This window comes from Cynoglossus semilaevis, chromosome 4 (assembly GCF_000523025.1).
Source record: "Cynoglossus semilaevis isolate Cse_v1.0 chromosome 4, Cse_v1.0, whole genome shotgun sequence".
Classification (NCBI taxonomy): domain Eukaryota; kingdom Metazoa; phylum Chordata; class Actinopteri; order Pleuronectiformes; family Cynoglossidae; genus Cynoglossus; species Cynoglossus semilaevis.
In genome coordinates this window covers 5,802,994-5,821,147 of record NC_024310.1, presented here as the reverse complement: position 1 = coordinate 5,821,147, position 18,154 = coordinate 5,802,994, and the positions used below count along the sequence as shown (strand labels likewise).

General features: G+C 41.5%; 2 protein-coding genes across 3 annotated transcripts in view; both read left to right on the top strand.

Annotated features, from left to right (window-relative positions):
- LOC103377804 (unconventional myosin-Ic) overlaps window positions 1–4,107 on the top strand; it is a 44,597-nt gene extending 40,490 nt beyond the window's left edge. Inside the window, exons 26-33 of the mRNA XM_008308765.3 lie at window positions 56–139; window positions 227–320; window positions 620–675; window positions 782–917; window positions 1,148–1,218; window positions 1,314–1,411; window positions 1,517–1,616; window positions 1,803–4,107. Of these exons, the coding sequence (XP_008306987.1) occupies window positions 56–139; window positions 227–320; window positions 620–675; window positions 782–917; window positions 1,148–1,218; window positions 1,314–1,411; window positions 1,517–1,616; window positions 1,803–1,829 (666 nt within the window). The 3' untranslated portion in view covers window positions 1,830–4,107. The remainder of the gene's footprint in view (window positions 1–55; window positions 140–226; window positions 321–619; window positions 676–781; window positions 918–1,147; window positions 1,219–1,313; window positions 1,412–1,516; window positions 1,617–1,802) is intronic.
- Window positions 4,108–4,416: 309 nt separating this feature from the next.
- The window catches only part of LOC103377803 (large neutral amino acids transporter small subunit 4-like), a 23,104-nt gene continuing 9,366 nt past the window's right edge, over window positions 4,417–18,154 (top strand). The window contains exons 1-5 of one of the 2 annotated variants that reach the window (XM_025054957.1): window positions 4,417–5,742; window positions 8,880–9,093; window positions 13,442–13,655; window positions 13,737–13,792; window positions 13,922–13,998. In XM_025054957.1, the coding sequence (XP_024910725.1) occupies window positions 8,934–9,093; window positions 13,442–13,655; window positions 13,737–13,792; window positions 13,922–13,998 (507 nt within the window). In that variant the 5' untranslated portion in view covers window positions 4,417–5,742; window positions 8,880–8,933. Of the gene's footprint in view, window positions 5,743–8,876; window positions 9,094–13,441; window positions 13,656–13,736; window positions 13,793–13,921; window positions 13,999–18,154 lie in introns of both variants that reach the window. The other variant, XM_008308764.3, reaches the window with a different exon arrangement.

Sequence of the window (18,154 nt, the reverse complement as noted above, 5' to 3'; positions counted from 1 at the left end):
ATCACGTATTTTGTTTTGTTTCTTCCAATGGTGTAAAAACTGTGGTTGTCTTCAGGCATCGGAGCATCTACGAAAGTTGTGCATGCAGAACATGGTGTGGAGCTACTGTAAGAAGATCAGTCCTGAGTGGAAGCACCAGGTCAGTGTCGTCTCAGCATCTGTCACTGAGAGTCCACTGTGTTGACTGTTACGCCAGCTCTAACTGTCACGATTCGTCTGTTAACAGATGGAGCAGAAGGCGATCGCCAGTGAACTCTTCAAGGACAAGAAGGACAACTACCCCCAGAGTGTCCCCAAACTCTTTCTCAGCACAAGACTCAGTGAGATGCACACGAACGGCTGCACTAAAAGATGAATGAACATGATCAAATCATTTTGTAATCAACAAAAACAACTCTGCTCCAAGATACTGATCTCTGAATCTGAAGCTGACATGTCTTAGCAGCAGAAAGAAAATCCTACATTTATGTCTAGGGAAAAGATGTTGAAAACGTATATAACCTGCTACTAGTTGATTTTCATATCATATGAATTAAATGTTCCCCATTTCCCAACTGATGAGAAATGAATAGTTACAAAAGTCGCTCACTGTCAGACACTAACTGTGTGTTTTCTTCAGACGGCGAGGACATAAACCCCAAGGCCCTGCAGACTCTGGGCAGTGAGAAGATGAAGGTCAGTGCAGAGAGTTTGGTCAGAACCCAGAGCTGTCTGTGTCTGTGTCTGTGTCTGTGTCTGTGTCTGTGGTTCTACTGTTCTGACTTCACCTGTTACCTCACAGTATGGAGTCCCCGTAACCAAGTATGACAGGAAGGGCTACAAGGCTCGGCCCCGACAACTGCTGCTCACGGGCAACAGCGCCATCATCATAGAGGAGGCTAAGGTCAAGCAACGCATCGACTATGCAGCTCTGAAAGGTCAGAGGGCGAGTTTGTTTTGTGTGTCTGTGCGGTTGTGTTTGTCCTGTGTATTCACTACATGTTAGTATTCAGTACACATTTACTAGTTCTGACTAGTTTACTATACAATCTGAATAAACCAACACGAACCCCGGTCACAGATGACCTCTTGACCTGCCTGTACTCTGATACATGAATTGATGACTAAGCAGCTCCTCTGAGCCTGACTTTCTGTTTTTCTTTTGTAGGGATCTCTGTCAGCTCTCTCAGCGACGGCTTGTTTGTTCTGCACGTGCCCAGTGAAGACAACAAACAGAAGGTCCTGAGCAGAGATGCTGCCACACCTCGGCTGATTACTGCTGCTAGTATTAGCTAGTTTTTTAACTGCTGCTTCATCTCTGTTTTTCCCTCTAGGGCGACGTTGTCCTGCAGAGCGACTACGTGATCGAGACCCTGACCAAGATTGCAATCTGTGCCGACAAAATCAACAGCATCAACATCAACCAGGGCAGGTGAGGGGCAGGAGCGCAACCCAGTGGTGTCACCATGAACTTCAAAATAAAAGTGTTTTATTGGGTTTCTAAGAGTCGCTAGTGATTTGTCTGTGGTTTCTTCAGTATAAAATTCACAGGGACTCAGGGAAAAGAGGGGATCATAGACTTCACCCCGGGGTCGGAACTCCTGGTGGCCAAGGCAAAGAATGGACACCTGTCTGTGGTGAGTGGTTTTAATCAGCTTCACTTCCCCTCGTTCATTTAGATGTGAATAAAATCATGTGAATAATGTTAACCACGTCATACCAGGCAAAGGATTTTCTTGACATATATAATTTTACAAAAAGAATGCTATGCCATGTCATACTATTTCTATGGAGCATTATTACTATTTCTATTTCTCTTCCAGACGGCTCCCCGACTCAACTCCAGATGATGACAACACTCTTATGTCTCACACACAATACAAACACACACAGACACACACACACACACACACCAGAACCTACATTCTCCTGACCTCTCCCACCCTCCAATCATGAGACTGCAGACCTGCTCTGCCTAAGCCAATCAGATGCCATCTGTCATGACCCAGGTGGCGTGTGCTTCCGATTAAAAAAAAAAAAAATGCAGCAAAACTAATAGAAATATTTATGTTTATATGTTATATTTTAGTGATTAATACAGTCGCTGTTGAAATATTCTGATTTTTATATGTGAGGCCAAGGAATAACAAGGTGCGTTTTTCTTGCACCGTGCCTGTTTAATGTGCTTTTTGTGGGAACATGACCAAGTTAGGACAAGGGAGAGTCTACATCGAAGACACCAGGGAGGAGGTGGATGTGGACAAAATTCAGGGTTGTTTGTTGATCGTCTCGTCTGTCTTGCCTCTTGTCTCGCTTTCCTTGTTTAATTTTTTTTTTCCCTGCTTGTCCCAAAGACGTTGATTGTCTTGCTGACTTGACGCTTCTCTAACCGAGGTGAATGACGGGTCGTTGGAATCTTGAGGGTGCGACAGTACGTAGAGCCGTGGAGATTTTCAGGGATGGCGAATGACAGGGTTTTCAATTAAAGCGTAACGTAGTGTAGGACTGGCTCGTTTCACATCGACATCACAAGCTAAACAAACGGCGGATGATCAGTGTCTGTCCATGAAGGGGGAGGTGAAGGGATTTGAAGTGAGGTTCTGGGAGGAACTAAAATATTTCAGTGGAGGTTTCTACATCAGAACTGTTTGGTTAATTTGTTGAGTTCCGTTAAGAATATCATTGACAATTTAGCCTTTGATTTGCTGTGACTCACTGCTGCCCACAGGAAGTTATAATTGACTGAAGACTTGTACATTTTCCTGTTTAAAATTACCATCGTATCAGTGAGCAGTTCACAAACCAAAGGTCCAAACTGAAGAGAAAAACAGTAAACATCTGAGCATCAAAGTTGCCGATGACCTCACTTCAAAAAAACCCTTTCTCAGCACCACCACGTTCTCTGTTAAAGTGAATAAAGAAAGTGAGGAACTGCGAGAGGAACGGAGATGAGAGGGTTGTGTGAAAAGACAGACTGAGGGACGCAGCGGTCTTTATGCCTTGTTTCTTCTGTTAAACTGCTGCAGCCATGGATTTAGCTGGGAAGGAAGGCCTTTGTCCTGCGATCAGTCACTGAGCAGCAGCTCTGTTTTTTTATTTTTTTGTTTAAATTCTACCTGCGTTTCCCCATGATCCTCTCTGCTATTTAAACCAACTTGACTTTATTTGGTTTGATGACGCTATAACTAGACGGGTGTGACGGCTACCTCTGACCAAGCTCTGACCAAAGTTTTTCCATTTAATTTCATGCCATGATTTCTTTTTGTGAATAGTAATAGTGCATTTTAAATAGTTAAAAAAATGATTCTGAGGCCAATAACTGCAGTTTTACAGATGAAAATCACATCTCTAAACTTCTCATCTTCCCTGAAGACACACTTTTTGATGTTTAGCCTAAAAAACCGCCAGCAACACTAAAAACCTTCAGTCAAATATATAAATATATTTATATGTAATTATACATTATATTTACATTATATATAAGCATATATGTATATGTATATTATATAAGCACATATATTTACATATATATAATATACATGACATATAAGCATGTATACATATGTGCTTGAATATAATGTTTTATGTTGTATATAAAACATGAAATGTGTTTCCACAGAATTTCTTTACTCCCTATAGTTTGCCTGAATTCAGAACTGTGTCCCTGTGTGCTGTAACATTGGGTGGTGATGTGGGTGCAATATAAAAAAAAAAGTACTTTAAGGCCACACCTTAAAATATAGCCTGGCCAAAGATGACCCTGTAGTGGATTTCTCCTGATTCTGTGTATGGTTTGTCTGGCGTCCTGATGTTTATGTTCCAGGACAGAGACGTGTTTTTTTTTTGTTTTTTGTTTTTTGTTTTTTATAGTTTGTGTTCAGTGATCAACCTGAGAGAATCAAGCCATGTGTTGGAGAAAAGAAGCTTCTAGTATTGTTCGCTATCATGATCCTGTGCCTTGTTTAACAGCAATACTACGTGTGTGAACGTTGAAAAAAAAAAAAAAGAAAAAAAAAAGAAGAAGAATACTGTAAATACCTCCCTCACAGTCCAGTCAGTAGCCAATGTGCTGCTCCGAGTCTTTCCGGGCCTTTGTTTTGTCCCAGCAGCACCTAAACGCCTCTACGTGTATGAGCTTCATTCAAACCAAAGCCCACCTTCATGTCTTGATTTACATTTGCACTCCTGACTTACTGTATGCACCGAAGCAATGTATAATGATACCAGCACACTAAAAACAAACGCCATACTTAAGTTTAAATAAATAATACATTTGGAAAGTAAACTGTTGACTGTTTATTTAATATTGATATTTTTTAGCTGTGTTTAGATTCTGTTTAGCCAAAGTAATTATTTTTAACATGTATTACCAACGAAGGTGGCACAATGGACATAAATTCTGAGCGAACTAGTCGGTCATGCGCCTAATTCGTCGACGTCAACGGTCCCAAATTTGAGACTGTCCTTCCCTCTAGTGGCCAACAGATGTCAGCATTGAGCTAAGACATCTACGTCTTTGTTTGCTGCTGGAGAATTCTGATGCTGAAAAACATGAATCACCTCCTCCCTTAGCTTTATGCAGGAGTTTCCTCTCGCGTCGATGAGAAGTCATTTCAGGGTCCAAGTTTGGCCGACTCAGCTTTTGTCTTAAAATATAGTTCTAAACAATTTTAGTTAACAAGTTACGTTGTGTTTATTCTCCATTGCCATTAACCATTCGGGTAAAAATGTGGTAGTTGTAGAGACCACCTTAAATGTACTGCTGATAGTTCAGGTTTCTGCCAAAGTAATTTAAATGGGGAAAGGTCCAAGTTTATTTCTGTTTTTATTAAACCGAGGAGACTCAAATATGAACGGAGGCTTAACAACCTACAGGGCAGTTCTAGTAAATTATAGCTTCAGTACGTGCGACTTTTAGCTCGAAACTGTATTTTTCTAATTTATTATAACAGCGGTTAACTTAAAATTAAAATATTTGGGGGGTTATTATATTTTATTATTTTTCAAAAACATTGAACTGTATTTTTGTTCCTCCAAATTGTTGCTGCATTTGTTCAAGCTCTATTCGTTGTGGACCGTGTTGATTTTATCCAGATTTCATTGCAATACCTCCATATATTTGTAGACATAAATCGGGTCATTTCAACTTTACCTTATGTTCATTTTATTTTCAGGAAATCCGTATATACTCCGAGATGACTGTTCCTCGTTTGACTTTTTTCAGTTTTTCTTTTGTCTTGTATTGTCTCCATAAATGAAGCAAATGTTCATTGATTTTGTTCGTTCGACTACGTTATCGACTCTAACATTTTCTATGTTCTATTTCGCAACTTTTTTTCATCTGATCCGTCTGTGACTACACTTCTTTTTTCTCCAACAATGTTTTTGACAAACAACACACGCACATGCATGTAGGGACGCAGAGCTCGACGCTGATTTGCTGCTGCTTCTCTCCTGGCTCAGCCACCAGCCAATCGGGAGCCGCTGTTGTTTTTGTGCGTCGCTGTGCTGCTATAAATCCCTGCGGAGATGAACGATGAGGCTGAAAGAATCTATAGACTCTGTGTGGAGAACATTAAGAAGACATCGGTGTGAGGAGCTGCTGCTGCTGCTGCAGTGTTCTGTCCTCTGCTGTGGTTCCGGAGCTGAAGGAGTCTGAGTGAAGGACCGACTGAAGGAGCTGTGCTGCTGCTGCTGCCCCCGCTGCTGCTGCTCCCGCCGCCCCTCTCCTCCGCTCTGCTGCTGCTGCTGCTGCTCTCACAGGTAAGACGCTCTGACTATCCATCACTGCTGATGCTGAGTCACGGTTTAGGCTGGTCACACACAGAATCACCATCGCACTGTAGCCGTCAGTCAGTCAGTGTGTGATGGATGGTGATAGTTTCAGAGACTGGACCTCTTCATGCACAGCATCTCTTTGAAGGTTGTGTTCAAAGACGTTAAAATCACACCTCTCTGCAGATGTGGAGACACTGACTTACATTTCATTTCAAATCTACTAATGACATTTGATCACATTAAAGTATAGAGATTTTTAAGCAGGGATCCGTAGTATTACACTTTTTTTATACATACAATTTTTGAAAAGGAAAACAAAAAAGGTGTTTAATGCTAAAAGTCAACACATGTAACCTGGAAAAGAGCAACACAATAAAACGGGCTGTTTTCTTTGTCATTTCTGATTTAATGAGTGTAAAAATGAGTGTAATGAGTGTAAAAATTAACACTATTTCTTAATTATAAAAAACATTTTTAGAGTAAGTAAAATACCTATATTATATTTAGTTGTTTGTTTACGGGTTAAAACAGTTGAATGTCTATTCATATCAGGTTATGTTGAGGTTGAGATTCATATGTTCAACTTTTGGTTCATAATAATCCATTGTTCTCTATAGTTTTTCATTCAAAAGAACATATAGCATTGCTGCAAGCGGTGTTAAAAACTTGGTGCTTCGACGGTAGATACTCGTTTCTAAAGCTGCCCTTTAAGTTTTTAATTATAAGATGGTGATGATGATGATGATGATGATGATGTGACTCTACAGTATAAATAAATAGGAATTCTGATAATAACTGCTGCACAAACCTGCACGCGCACACGCGTGCCTGTGTCGGTGTGTCGGTGTAAGATGATCTTTATTTAAGTGATTCCCTCGCACAGAAGAGGAGCAACAACAACAACAACCCACAGACACCAGTTTCGGGGTTTTTTTTTTTTTTTTTTTGACATGTCTCTGGTTGTCAGTCTTCCTGTTCTTCGCTGTCTTTGTGTGATCACTGTAGCTGCTGGGTGGTTATTTCCTCCGCACTGTTGTTGATGTTGAACAGCTGAGCGCCCCCTCACTGGAGGATTGTGTCAAGCTGCCTTAACCGAAATGTCAGAAACAAAGGAAAGGACGGTGTTTTTCACAATAAAAGCAGACACAATAGGACAGAGCTGGTTTATGTTTAATTAATTAATTATTCATGATACAAAGGCTAATATAGGTACTAGTATTTGGGGTGGACTGAACTATTATTAAGGTATGTCAAAGCCAGTTGAACCCATGGCTAAAACCCGATAGTTGTTGTGATGACCAAAAACTTCTCAGAAGATGGTGTACAATTATTGTTATCATCAATTCTAATTCAAAGTAATCCTGTATATTCTATGAGCTGGTCTACAGAATGTTGGTGCCATACGCCTTCTTTATACGTAAAACAACGATTTTTACGATTTTTAGTTTTACTTGTTTATTGTTAACAAGTGAATTAAGTCACAGTTTTAAAGAAAGCAGTTGGCGTTAACGAAACCCCACTTTAATTGTGAAAGGGTTAAAACAGGAAGTGTGGTGTTTTTCCCTTTTTTGTCTTGACTGAAGTGGCGGCAAGAGGGGGAGGAGGAGGAGGAGCGGGATGGGGATGCAGATTGTAGCAGCAGCAGGAGGAGGAGGTGGAGTAGATTTCAGTCCAGTTCAGACCAGTTCTGTCGCTGCACTTCATTCACCGCAATATTTTTTTTTACTGTTATTGTTCTCAGTACAACAGTGTGTTTGTGGGTCGGTGTAGGCGATGTCAGTACTGCGGTGCGGTAAAATAAAGACAGACTAACTGACAGTCGGTGACGTTCGATTCAAAGTTCCTGCCGTGATAGAAAAACAAACTCAGACGTCACTTCGAAAAACAGGAAATTCATACTGTTCTATTTTGGACTATATGTTCGTCACACCGAGGACTTTTTCTATTTTAAAACACATTTCAAGCCATTTATGCAGTATATGGAAGATTATACAATGAAAAAACAATGTTAACGAAACCAACAGTTGTTGAAGGAAAGGTCTGTTTTTAATTATTATGTGTTTCTCCCAAATATAAATAGAACAAAACAAATGGTCCATATGGCTTTTGTTTTGAATATTTGTTCTGGTAAATATTTAAATACTCAGCCATTATCTTTAAGAGCTTGGCATCAGTGAAGTACTGTTTCCATTTTAAGATGTCATAAATTCAAATGTCTTAAAATGGTTGTGTTATTATCTTATAATTTATACCAGGCCAGCTAAGAGGAAGCAGAACAACCAAAGCTCGCGCCGCACTGGTTCAAACCGGCTGGAGCTTGTGCTGCATTCACGTGCTGTGGGGTTTTCAGCTTCCTTTTTTTTCTTTCATGCTGGTCGTCTTTTCACAAATCTTTCTACAGAAGGACTGAAACAAATACTGTTTTCTTTGTCCTTGTTTCTTCGGAAAGCACTGTAAAACTCCTGAAAGACAAATAGTTCTCTTTGTCATTTAATATTCAATTAAAAAACTGGATTTTTGACTGATAGGACGTCATTTTACACCAAAATTAAGAAAGTTAAGAAAAATCGACGTGCATTTGTTCAAGCTTAACTTTATCTATTGTTCGTTTTGCACAAACATCTTCATCTGATCCACTGCCCTCATACATCGACATGCACAAAGACCCACAAAGAGGGCTGAAGGCAACATCAGGCTCACGTGTAACTGCTGCATGAGCCCTGTCTCGAACAGCCAATCGGAGAAAGGCCTGTTAAAACCCTCGGCCAATCAGATGTGTCAGGGACCCAGAGGTGATTAATATTCATGAGGGGTTTGTGTACCTCAAAAGCCTCAGCTGTCTTCTGTTTGTGAGTCTTTCTTTAGACCATCATCATCCTCAACTCCATCATCATCATCAGGTAGAACAAAGGAGTCCAACAAAATAATTGTAAAAGGATATGAATTATTTTTATGTACACATAAAATAAGGTCTTCATGTACAACACCCAGGGTGTTACTGCCGTTTCTGACATTCATGTACAACACCCAGGGTGTTACTGTCGTTTCTGACGGTCCTGAGTCCAGATCATTCATTTTTTTCTTTGTTTTTTTTATATTCCTTGTATTTTCCACTCCAGCAGCCCCTCCATCACCTCCATTAGAGCGAGTGGACATCTACCTCCAACTCCGCAGAAATGGCTCCCACTCTGGCCACAGCGTTCTCCCGGCGCTGGTGGATGGCGGTGACGGCGGTCATTGAAAACCTACTTTTCTCCGCTGTCCTGCTCGGCTGGGGATCCCTGCTCATCATGCTGAAGTCTGAAGGCTTCTATTCTTACTTGTGCTCAGGACCAGGTGAGTCAGCGTCTTAATGGTTGTGTTATTTTTGGGGGGGGATTAGACAGGGTGACCCATTAAACCACATTAATCTGCTTCTCATTGCTTCTGGGAACACTGTTCAATCCCAGATTTCCTCTCTCTGTCAAAATTTGTAACAGAACGACAAAACTCTCATTGGCTTAAGAAGCATTACTGGAGGCAACTCATTAAACCAAATCTTTTAAAAAATAAACATTGTTTTTAAATGAAGTACAAATATTTTCCCAACACCTCAGGAGAGACAGGGATTTGGTCGTGTTGTCTTTATATGCTTAAATAGAATTTTATAATATTCCAAAACTATTTGTCTTTTTGATTATTGCTGTGAGAAAAAAAAAATCTTATTGCCTTTCTTTGGTAGTGCTATGATTTGTTTTATCTTCAACTTGATGTGAAAAACAAAGATAAATCTTGACGTATTTATTTGTTTTACCTTCTTATACCAACAGTTCAAAGAAGTAAACTTCTTTTACCAGTAGGCTTTTACCTTTTTTGTTTGTTTTACAACGTGGGGAGTTGTGGCTTATACTGTAGCAGTATAATAATATAAAAATAATTATATAATAAATAAATACTAACTCACGTGCAAATGGAGGAACAGAGGCCCCCAGAGTCTTTGTGTGAGATGTTTAGCAGGGCAATGGCACATGTTTCGACAGCCTGACTATCTTCGAGGTGTTGTGAAAGTCAAGCTTTCAAAAGATTGTGACACTCTGCAGTGATGAACAAGTGATAAGTGGGTGTGGAGAGTTCAGGCCACAGAAAGACGACTCAGGGATGTTTCTGTGTTTAAAAATAGCCCTAGGACTTTAGTTTATCTTTAAGTTCGGTTTACTATCAGTAATGACATTGTAGTTAAGGACGACCTTGAATTCATTTGTGTATGAATTTTTTTTAACTCATTTAAATGCTTGGGTAGACCATGCAGGAAAAACTTCACACTTTTTTAAAACACGGTTTTGCAGGAGTAATGTGACCCAGACCTGCTTTATTTTTGGGTGTTTTAGTCAAATTTTGAGAAATAATTCGTTTTTAATTTTATTCTTTTTTTTTATGCCAACATTCAAGTCTCACTACTATATTGAAAGGTATTGATGTTTAAAGCTGGTCTTAGCCACATAAACACAATAAACTTGTTTTCACTTGAGCTGTGTAAACTCACAGTGACATCTTGGAGAAATACTATTGATGAAACTGTTGTGATTTCCCTGTGAAAAACAACTCAATAAGATTTGTCAGTCAGGGAGTCAGATACGGTGGTATTGTTGTTCAGACTCTCAGTGATCAAAGGTGAGGACAGATGAGGCACACAGGCCATTGTTGTTTTTTGTGTTTTTTTTGTCCATGTTGCTTTTTCGTGCTCCTTCGGCCATGATGCTCTGACAGAGGATCCGACGACAACAACAACACAGTAGAAAGGCTAGATGATCATCACTGTCATGGCCATCAGTGTGTGTTTGGGTTGGGTTTATTGCCAGGCAGCAGATGGAAGTGTGAATGTGACTATTCATCCGTCCATTCTTCACAGTGTTCAGCACACAGGGTTTCATTTGTCTGAGTCTCTTTGATCCACTGATCGTCTCTGCGTCCCTACTTTCTCTCTTTGTCTCTGACAGAGCAGCAGTTGTGAACGGCCGTGCAGAGTTAATTGGGGCAGATGACGGTGGTTCTGACCCTCTGAGTACACACGGCCGCTGCCTGTATGAGTTATCAGGGAGCAAAACAGTGTCCTACAGGGGACATGAATTATGGGTAACACCCAGAGATCTGCGTCTAGACACTCTCTGGAGATTGTCTCTCACATATGTGGAGCAGAGTGGGACATTGTCTGTCAGAGATACATTTACAGGAACAGGGGAATCTCTGGAGGAGAAGGGCGGGGTCTGACACTTACCCAACTGGGTCTTCCCTCATACACTCACCCTGGCATCATCCGTAAACACCATGCCAGCTCCCAGATCAATATTTGCGGTCTGTTCATTTGACTGGATGCCCTCGGCGGCAGGTGTGCTAACTGCTACACTATGGAACTATGAGTTCAACAACAATGAATTTAAATTTTTTTTAAAATATGTTTTGTGTATATCTATGTGAACATTATGTGGTGAACCTTTAGGTTTGTGCATTGATATTTAGCAGAGGAGACGAAACATGATACCCGAGCAATTTAAGGAATTTAAGTTTTGTTTGTGTTGTGTTTACATAGACACCCATCAAAATTTTAAGGAATTTAAGTTTTGTTTGTGTTTACATAGACACCCATCAAAACGAGGACATCAAAATATTTCTTGTACCAGAGAGAGCCTTCTCTCAGGTATTGTTTTTCAAAGACACATTTGATGAGTCAACAGTGTGTGTGTGTGTGTGTTCAACAACAGCGTTCAGTCACAGTGGCTCTTGCTTTAGTTTTAAAGGCAGAAATGCATTAAAAATTCTAAAACCTCAACTAACATTTTCATGCAAAAATACAGCTTGGTGAACCTAATAAGTTTAAGTTCAGAGCTGTTAGAGTCAAATCAGACATATCTGTCATATTATTAGTGTCATTTCTAAACTGTGACACAGCAAAAAATCAAATCTTTCTAAACTGTGACACAGCAAAAAAAATAAAATTTTCCAATCCTACAATAAGAATAATTTCTTAATATTGAAATAAAAAAAACCCCACAAGAAATAGTCTTAACAGGAAACACCGGTTCACTGTGTATTGAAATATGAGAAACACCTGCTGAAAGCGGGTGTGCAACACGGTGTGTGTGCTTCTCAGAGATGGTGGAGTCAGCTCTTATAACCTCCAGTGTGTGTTTGTCTGTACGTGTGTGTATGTGTGTGTGTTGTCACACTGTTGACTCAAGGCTGTTGCAGTCATTTGATTAGTCAGCAGCAGCAGCCAGTGGGCGACTGATGCTGTTCCTTATTGTTAACACTAAGCAAATACTGCTCCGACACAAACAACAGCGTGTGATCCTTCTATTCACAGAAACAGACGGTCCTAAGGATTCTTTTTTTTAATAGACTTTACAGTATATTAGGTTTATTAGTGCTGCAGAAAAACAAATGTGAACTGGGTAACAGTGTGTTTTCTTAGACTTTGGTCCCAGTACAACTTAAATGACTGATTAAAATCATGTCCTTGTTTAGTGAAGGTGGACATGTCCCAGTAATTCCAACCTGCCTTTATGTAGATTTTTATCCATCCACATCTTATTTTTTTCTTTATCCTTCCGTGTCATTGGTAGTTCCTTGAAGATCTTTGTGTCTTTGTACTGTTTAGTGAACCTGCACTAAACAGTACCGTAACTAGATGATTTCCAAAGACACGTCACCTTTCACCTACTTAAACCTGGAGCTCAGGTTTGGTTGAAGAAATAGCCCTCCAATTGTTCCTCTGAATCCTGCCTCTTTTTTTTTTGTTTTTTTTGTTTTACCGTATCCTTACCTCCTTCCTTATCTGCCCTGCAGCTGACTCAGCAGATGCCTACATCTCCATCACTATCACGCAGACCTTTAACAACACATTCCTGCAGCTGACTCAGCAGATGCCTACACCTCCATCATTATCACGCAGACCTTTAACAACAAAAGGGAAACACATTCTTGTTTATTTGATTCAGCTGCAACCTGAGCTGCGGTTGAAAACTTGCCCCCGAGGACGAAGGAAGAAAACACTTGTGCGTGTTTGCATGATGGAAAGTACTTAACAACCTCTCCCCCTCCCCAATTTAGTGTTTTTGCCTGACATTCCAAGTGAGAACAAGCCAAGGTTACCGGGGAGTTTGTCTGTCCTTTTGTCTGTTGCACAGATTCCCTCCAGCTCAGGAGTCTGTTTAATCTGACAAAAATAGACTTCGAGAGAACTCGCTGGACTTTGTTTACAGGCGGTTCAGTCGGAGACAGACACTGTCAGATTAAACTGTGACAGATCACCCCCCTCCCCGCTTCCCTTTGCACAGTGTGTGTGTACGGGGGGAGTGGGGGGGGGTTCACTCGATGCTATTTCTGGAGACAGGTTAACCTGTTTTTCTCTCAGTGGGTTTACTTGACCTTTGTAGAGTCTACTGACATTTTAGAACCTCATCAAAAACTTGGATGAGCCGCGGTCAGCAGATCCAGACAGGATGTTTTGGTAGCAGTAAAATGATGAGTATTTATTGTTTTGACCTGTCAAATGCTGGTGACCAGACAATAATGTTGTTGTTGCTCTTTCCACCACTGAATCTTTGTCTGTCTTACTGCTTCTTCCCCTGCCTTTAAACCAACTTTCTTTTGCCTCATATCTGACCTGAAGTTTCTTCTTCTTGCTCTCATTTTTCCCACCACTCAGCAAACAGCTCCAGCCTCTCCAACGTTTCTACCCCTAAAAATGGCAGCTGGGACGATGAGTACCTGGAAATGAATGGCTGGCCCATCTGCAAAGACCAGGATGAAATGCTGAACCTGGCGTTCACCATCGGCTCCTTCCTGCTGTCGGCCATTACGCTGCCCATGGGCATCATCATGGACAAGTATGGGCCGAGGAAGCTGAGACTTGTAGGAAGGTAAGAGCATCAGATAACGGTGTCCCACGGTTTTCATCTTTTACTGCGTCTTGTTCATACTCGTCTCTTTGTGATTTCCAGCGCCTGCTTCGCTTTTTCTTGCCTCCTCATCGCCTACGGAGCCAGGGACCCCAACAGTATGTATCTGTGTACTCACACACGTGTCCTCCAGGAGGACAAAAGTGTCTTAGGCCATGATCTTAAATGGATTCTCTGTGTCTGATCTTGTTTTTGTTTCATGGCTGTACTTTGTTCTGTTTTTGCAGATCTGTCCATACTGATCTTTTTCGCTTTGGCAATGAACGGCTTTGGGGGCATGTGCATGACCTTTACATCACTGACGGTGAGTAGAAAACTTTAATTCATGTATTTTTTCAGTTGTGTCTTTATTCTACGTCCATATTGTGTGGCAAATGAAAAGAAACATTTTTAGGGTCAGGGTAAGAAGAGTTGATCGGATGATTGGATGTGAGTCAATGGGCAGTGAAACTGACTTCAGGCTCAAAGGCTGTGGGTTTCATTATGGACTGTTGTTGAATACATACCGCCCCCTGATGGCATTGCCATCAGACAGAGAGAGAAATAGAGAGAGAGAAACAGAGAGAGAGAGAGAGATGATCTGGCAGAGAGGGCTGAACACAGTGGTCAGGATGGGGATGATGTCATCAGGAGAGATAGTGCAGCATCACAAGAGAGATGACACGTGAGGGAAAAGGAGTAAGAGGAGGAGCAGAGTGTCTGCATCAGTCATCTATTATTCATGATGAGTCCTCCAAAGAGACGTGTCTTCCTGATACTTCAGGACTCGACCGTATAGAGTATGATTGGTTTTAACACATGGTTTAAACATCTCTCTGTGGTAAATGATGGTAACGTTTCTCAATATGTTCAATGTATTGAACATGTCCTTGTCAGATTAATGATTTGTTTTCAACATAAACAAGCATTCCAGTAGTGTGTAAATGTGCGCTCCGGGTCGGTCTCCGTGTAACTAACCAGGTGAAGAGTCGTTTGAACCCAGAACATCAGTTTATTTACCCCGACGTGCAATAAAAGCAGAGCAAAGAGGCAGTCACTGAGGGGGCAAACACAGAGGAGCAGCAGGGGAGCTGTGTGTGTGAGTGAGAGAGAGAGAGAGAGAGTCCTACCCATGTTACCTCTTCATGCTGCCTTTTGAGACCCTGACTGAAACCATACACACACACACACACACACACACACACACACTCACGCTCCTGAACCTGTTCCCCGTGTCTTCCAGTCTCAGACTGGTTGTTTTTGTCTTCTCCGGTGTCAGTTGTTCTTGTTCATTGGCGAGACAGGACCTGCAAACCCCTGCCAAAGAAACTGTGTCATAAGAGTGCGCACGTGTGTGTGTGCATGCGTATGTGTGAGAGTTCGTACACAGCTGCAAGAGCGCCTTAATGTACACTACGTCAATGTGTGCAGCTGTTGTTGAAGCTGTGAGGCACCACAGACCTACAGGAAGCTGAGCTGCCGCTCACTGCAGGATCAAACAAATGTTCCATTTATTCTGCAGAAGAGTGAAAAGTGCAAAAGGGAGAGAGAGACAGAGAGACAGAGAGAGAGAGAGACGGAGAAGTTGTGATATCCTCACTCTCCCCTTGCCCATTCCTGAAGCTCTCTGAGTCATAGGTTGTAACTGAGGAAAACAAGCATTTAAAAGAAAACTGTTGTCTTTACTTGTGAGGAAACGGAGACTCTGACGCAGCACAGGAGCAGTCAGGAGTCAGTGACACCTACAAGGTCAATGGGAGTCTTCCCATTCTACCTACTGTCTGTGTGTTCTGGGTTTTTTTTCTTTTTGTTGTTACAAGGTCAATGGGAGTCTTCCCATTCCACCTACTATCTGTGTGTCCTGGGTTTTTTTTCTGCTCTACACAGAGACCTTCAAATTTGATCTTCAGTTGATGATCTTCAGTCTCTCCGTCCACATTTTTTCTGCTCTATTTTTACAGTAAACAACCAAACTTTGCAGTTGACCTTTTGACCTCCTGTCCACTTATCTTGAGCCTTTTCGTTTCCGTTTCTTTGTTTCTCTTGCTCACTCTCTCGTGTGAATGAAAACGTAGCGCTAACTGACGTAGTAATGTGCTACACAGTTTATGATCATGATTTATTTCTTACTCAGATTATAAAAGGTCTACACCCCCCCACCCCCCCAACCCCTTCGCTCCCCACCGTACACACATGTCCACAGACATACATGTGTCCACTCCCTCAGACACACATGTAGCTCCTCCTGCTGTCCTTTGTCTTGTTGGCTGCACGTGCTGCTTCCTGGGTTTGGTTTCCTCGTCAGGATTTCTGCTCACTGCCTGTGTTCACCCTGTGTCTACCAGATGATCGAGAGTTTTTAACCATTTTATCATTTACATAAAACATTATAAAACTGACCGTCTGAATATAAGGGTCGCCTCAAACACAGAAGAGTCTGAATCATGTGGTCAGCATGGGGGATGACGGTGGAGAGAACAGTCAATGCTCTGTTTACATGTCCCCACATGAGATGTGGGAACCAAATACAGGAGGGGGGCGGAGGAGGACGCTGAATGTTAAAGGTCAAGAGTTGTTCTGTTACATGATATGGAACGTGGACGCCATGCAGCCGCAGCAGCAGCAGAAGTAGAAGTCTAGATATGCTTTTCCAGGTACCTGCTGGAAGAAACACCCTCCAGACACTTGTTTATAGATATCTGTCCTCCATAAAGTCTGGCTGCAGAGATTCATGTTCCTTGTTTTTCACATCCTTAAAATTCCCATGTGCAATAACAGAGTTGAAGCCCAGTGAGCAGGCCAGCTAACAACACTAGATATGACTGTTCCTTTTATTTATTAGTAAGAAAAAACAGATAAATAGTCTGAAGTATGTGTGCTCTTGTTGATATCAATCACAACATTGACCCTGATCTCAGCTCTCTCCTGGTCTGAAGCCTTTCTAGATAACGGATGTGGGACAATAAATCTGTCTCTCTTCAGATTGACACCTACGTTCTGCTGCACTGCAGTTTATGATGTTGACGTCTCACTGGAGACCTTTAACTCAAGGTTAACTTTTAGGAAGCCTTTATTTCCGTTGTCTTATAAATTAAAGCAGTGGACAGAGCTAATGCGACGCCCCCTATATTGGTCATTCACGGCTGTTGTTTCAGATCTCTGCTGACCTTTATTGTCAACACTGTAATTCCAAAGAAATGTTGACAAAGGGAGTTAAGTTACAAATCAGAGCTGTTTTCCCCCAAAGTGCCTCAATTAAAGGCACGATTGAATTAAAAACTCATTTTCCATTCTGTACTGATGCCACACTGTAGCCTGCTGCCCCCAAGGGGGACCCACCCTTTATGTTGTTGTTTAAGACGTTTTGCCTCACTGTTGTTGGAGGTTTACAGCCTCATACATTATTGATGCTCTGTGCTATTTTAACTCTGTTGGGTTAGTATCTACGACCAGGTTCTGTTTTTATTTTAAGTTAAAAAATAGAAAATCATTTGTAAATGTAATTGTAGCTCCCCCTGCAGGACTGCCACAAGCTCTCTGTTTATATACATAAAAGCTGAAGAAGAGAAATACCAGAATATTGCAAACTACTTTACTGTATATGCTACAGTTGAGCTTTAAAGCTGTTACTAATAAAATGAAGCTTTGATGTCGGACCAACAGATACCGGTCATACGGTTTCCTCTGATTGATGGGAGAGCCAACCCTGTGCGTCAGGACAGGACCGGTCAGAGCTGGTTCTCAGTGGTCCAGCAGTCTGCTGCTGCTGCTGCTGCTGCTGCTGCTGAAGTTCTTACTTGCTGCAGTAATTGATCTTCCTTGTTTCATTTCTCTCTCCCTCCAGTTCTTCTTTTTTTGTCCCCCTTAAATCAGCTGATCACACATTTAGTAACTGTTGAGTTTCATTTTTCTTCCTATCTCTTTGTATTACATTTTATATAAAGATAACATCAATCTCTAAGTTGACACAAGGCTGTCCTGAAATATCCTCGCTGAACAAATATGTTACAATGAATTCACCTGAAAACAGATCCTGGACCTGAAACCCACTCGTTGAGGGGTGAGGAGGGGAGGAGGGGTTTTTTTGTGATGTGCCTTTTGCACCGTCACCCCTCGGGGCCAATGTGCTAACATATCCCATTCCTTATCTCCAGGTGACTGCTCAGGAGCATAAAATAGCCCTCCACTGGTTGTTCAAACACTGCGTGTGTGTGTGTTTTGTGCATGAATACCACTGTGACCAAGTGGACGTCTGACGTAGTTTGAAAGAAGCATTTTTTGTTTGTTTGTTTTTCACCACTGCTGCCGTTGTGTCCTACTTTTCTCATTTCTGTCTTTGGTAACAGTTGGTTCTGGAGAAACAAATAAACATTGTTGTAAAGCCAAAGTAGCCAGCCTACTGTCACAGGCTTAAACATGTCCCCAGTAGGGAGGGATTGCACATTGTAACGGCAACGGCTTTTGTTACATGGCTAAAATCT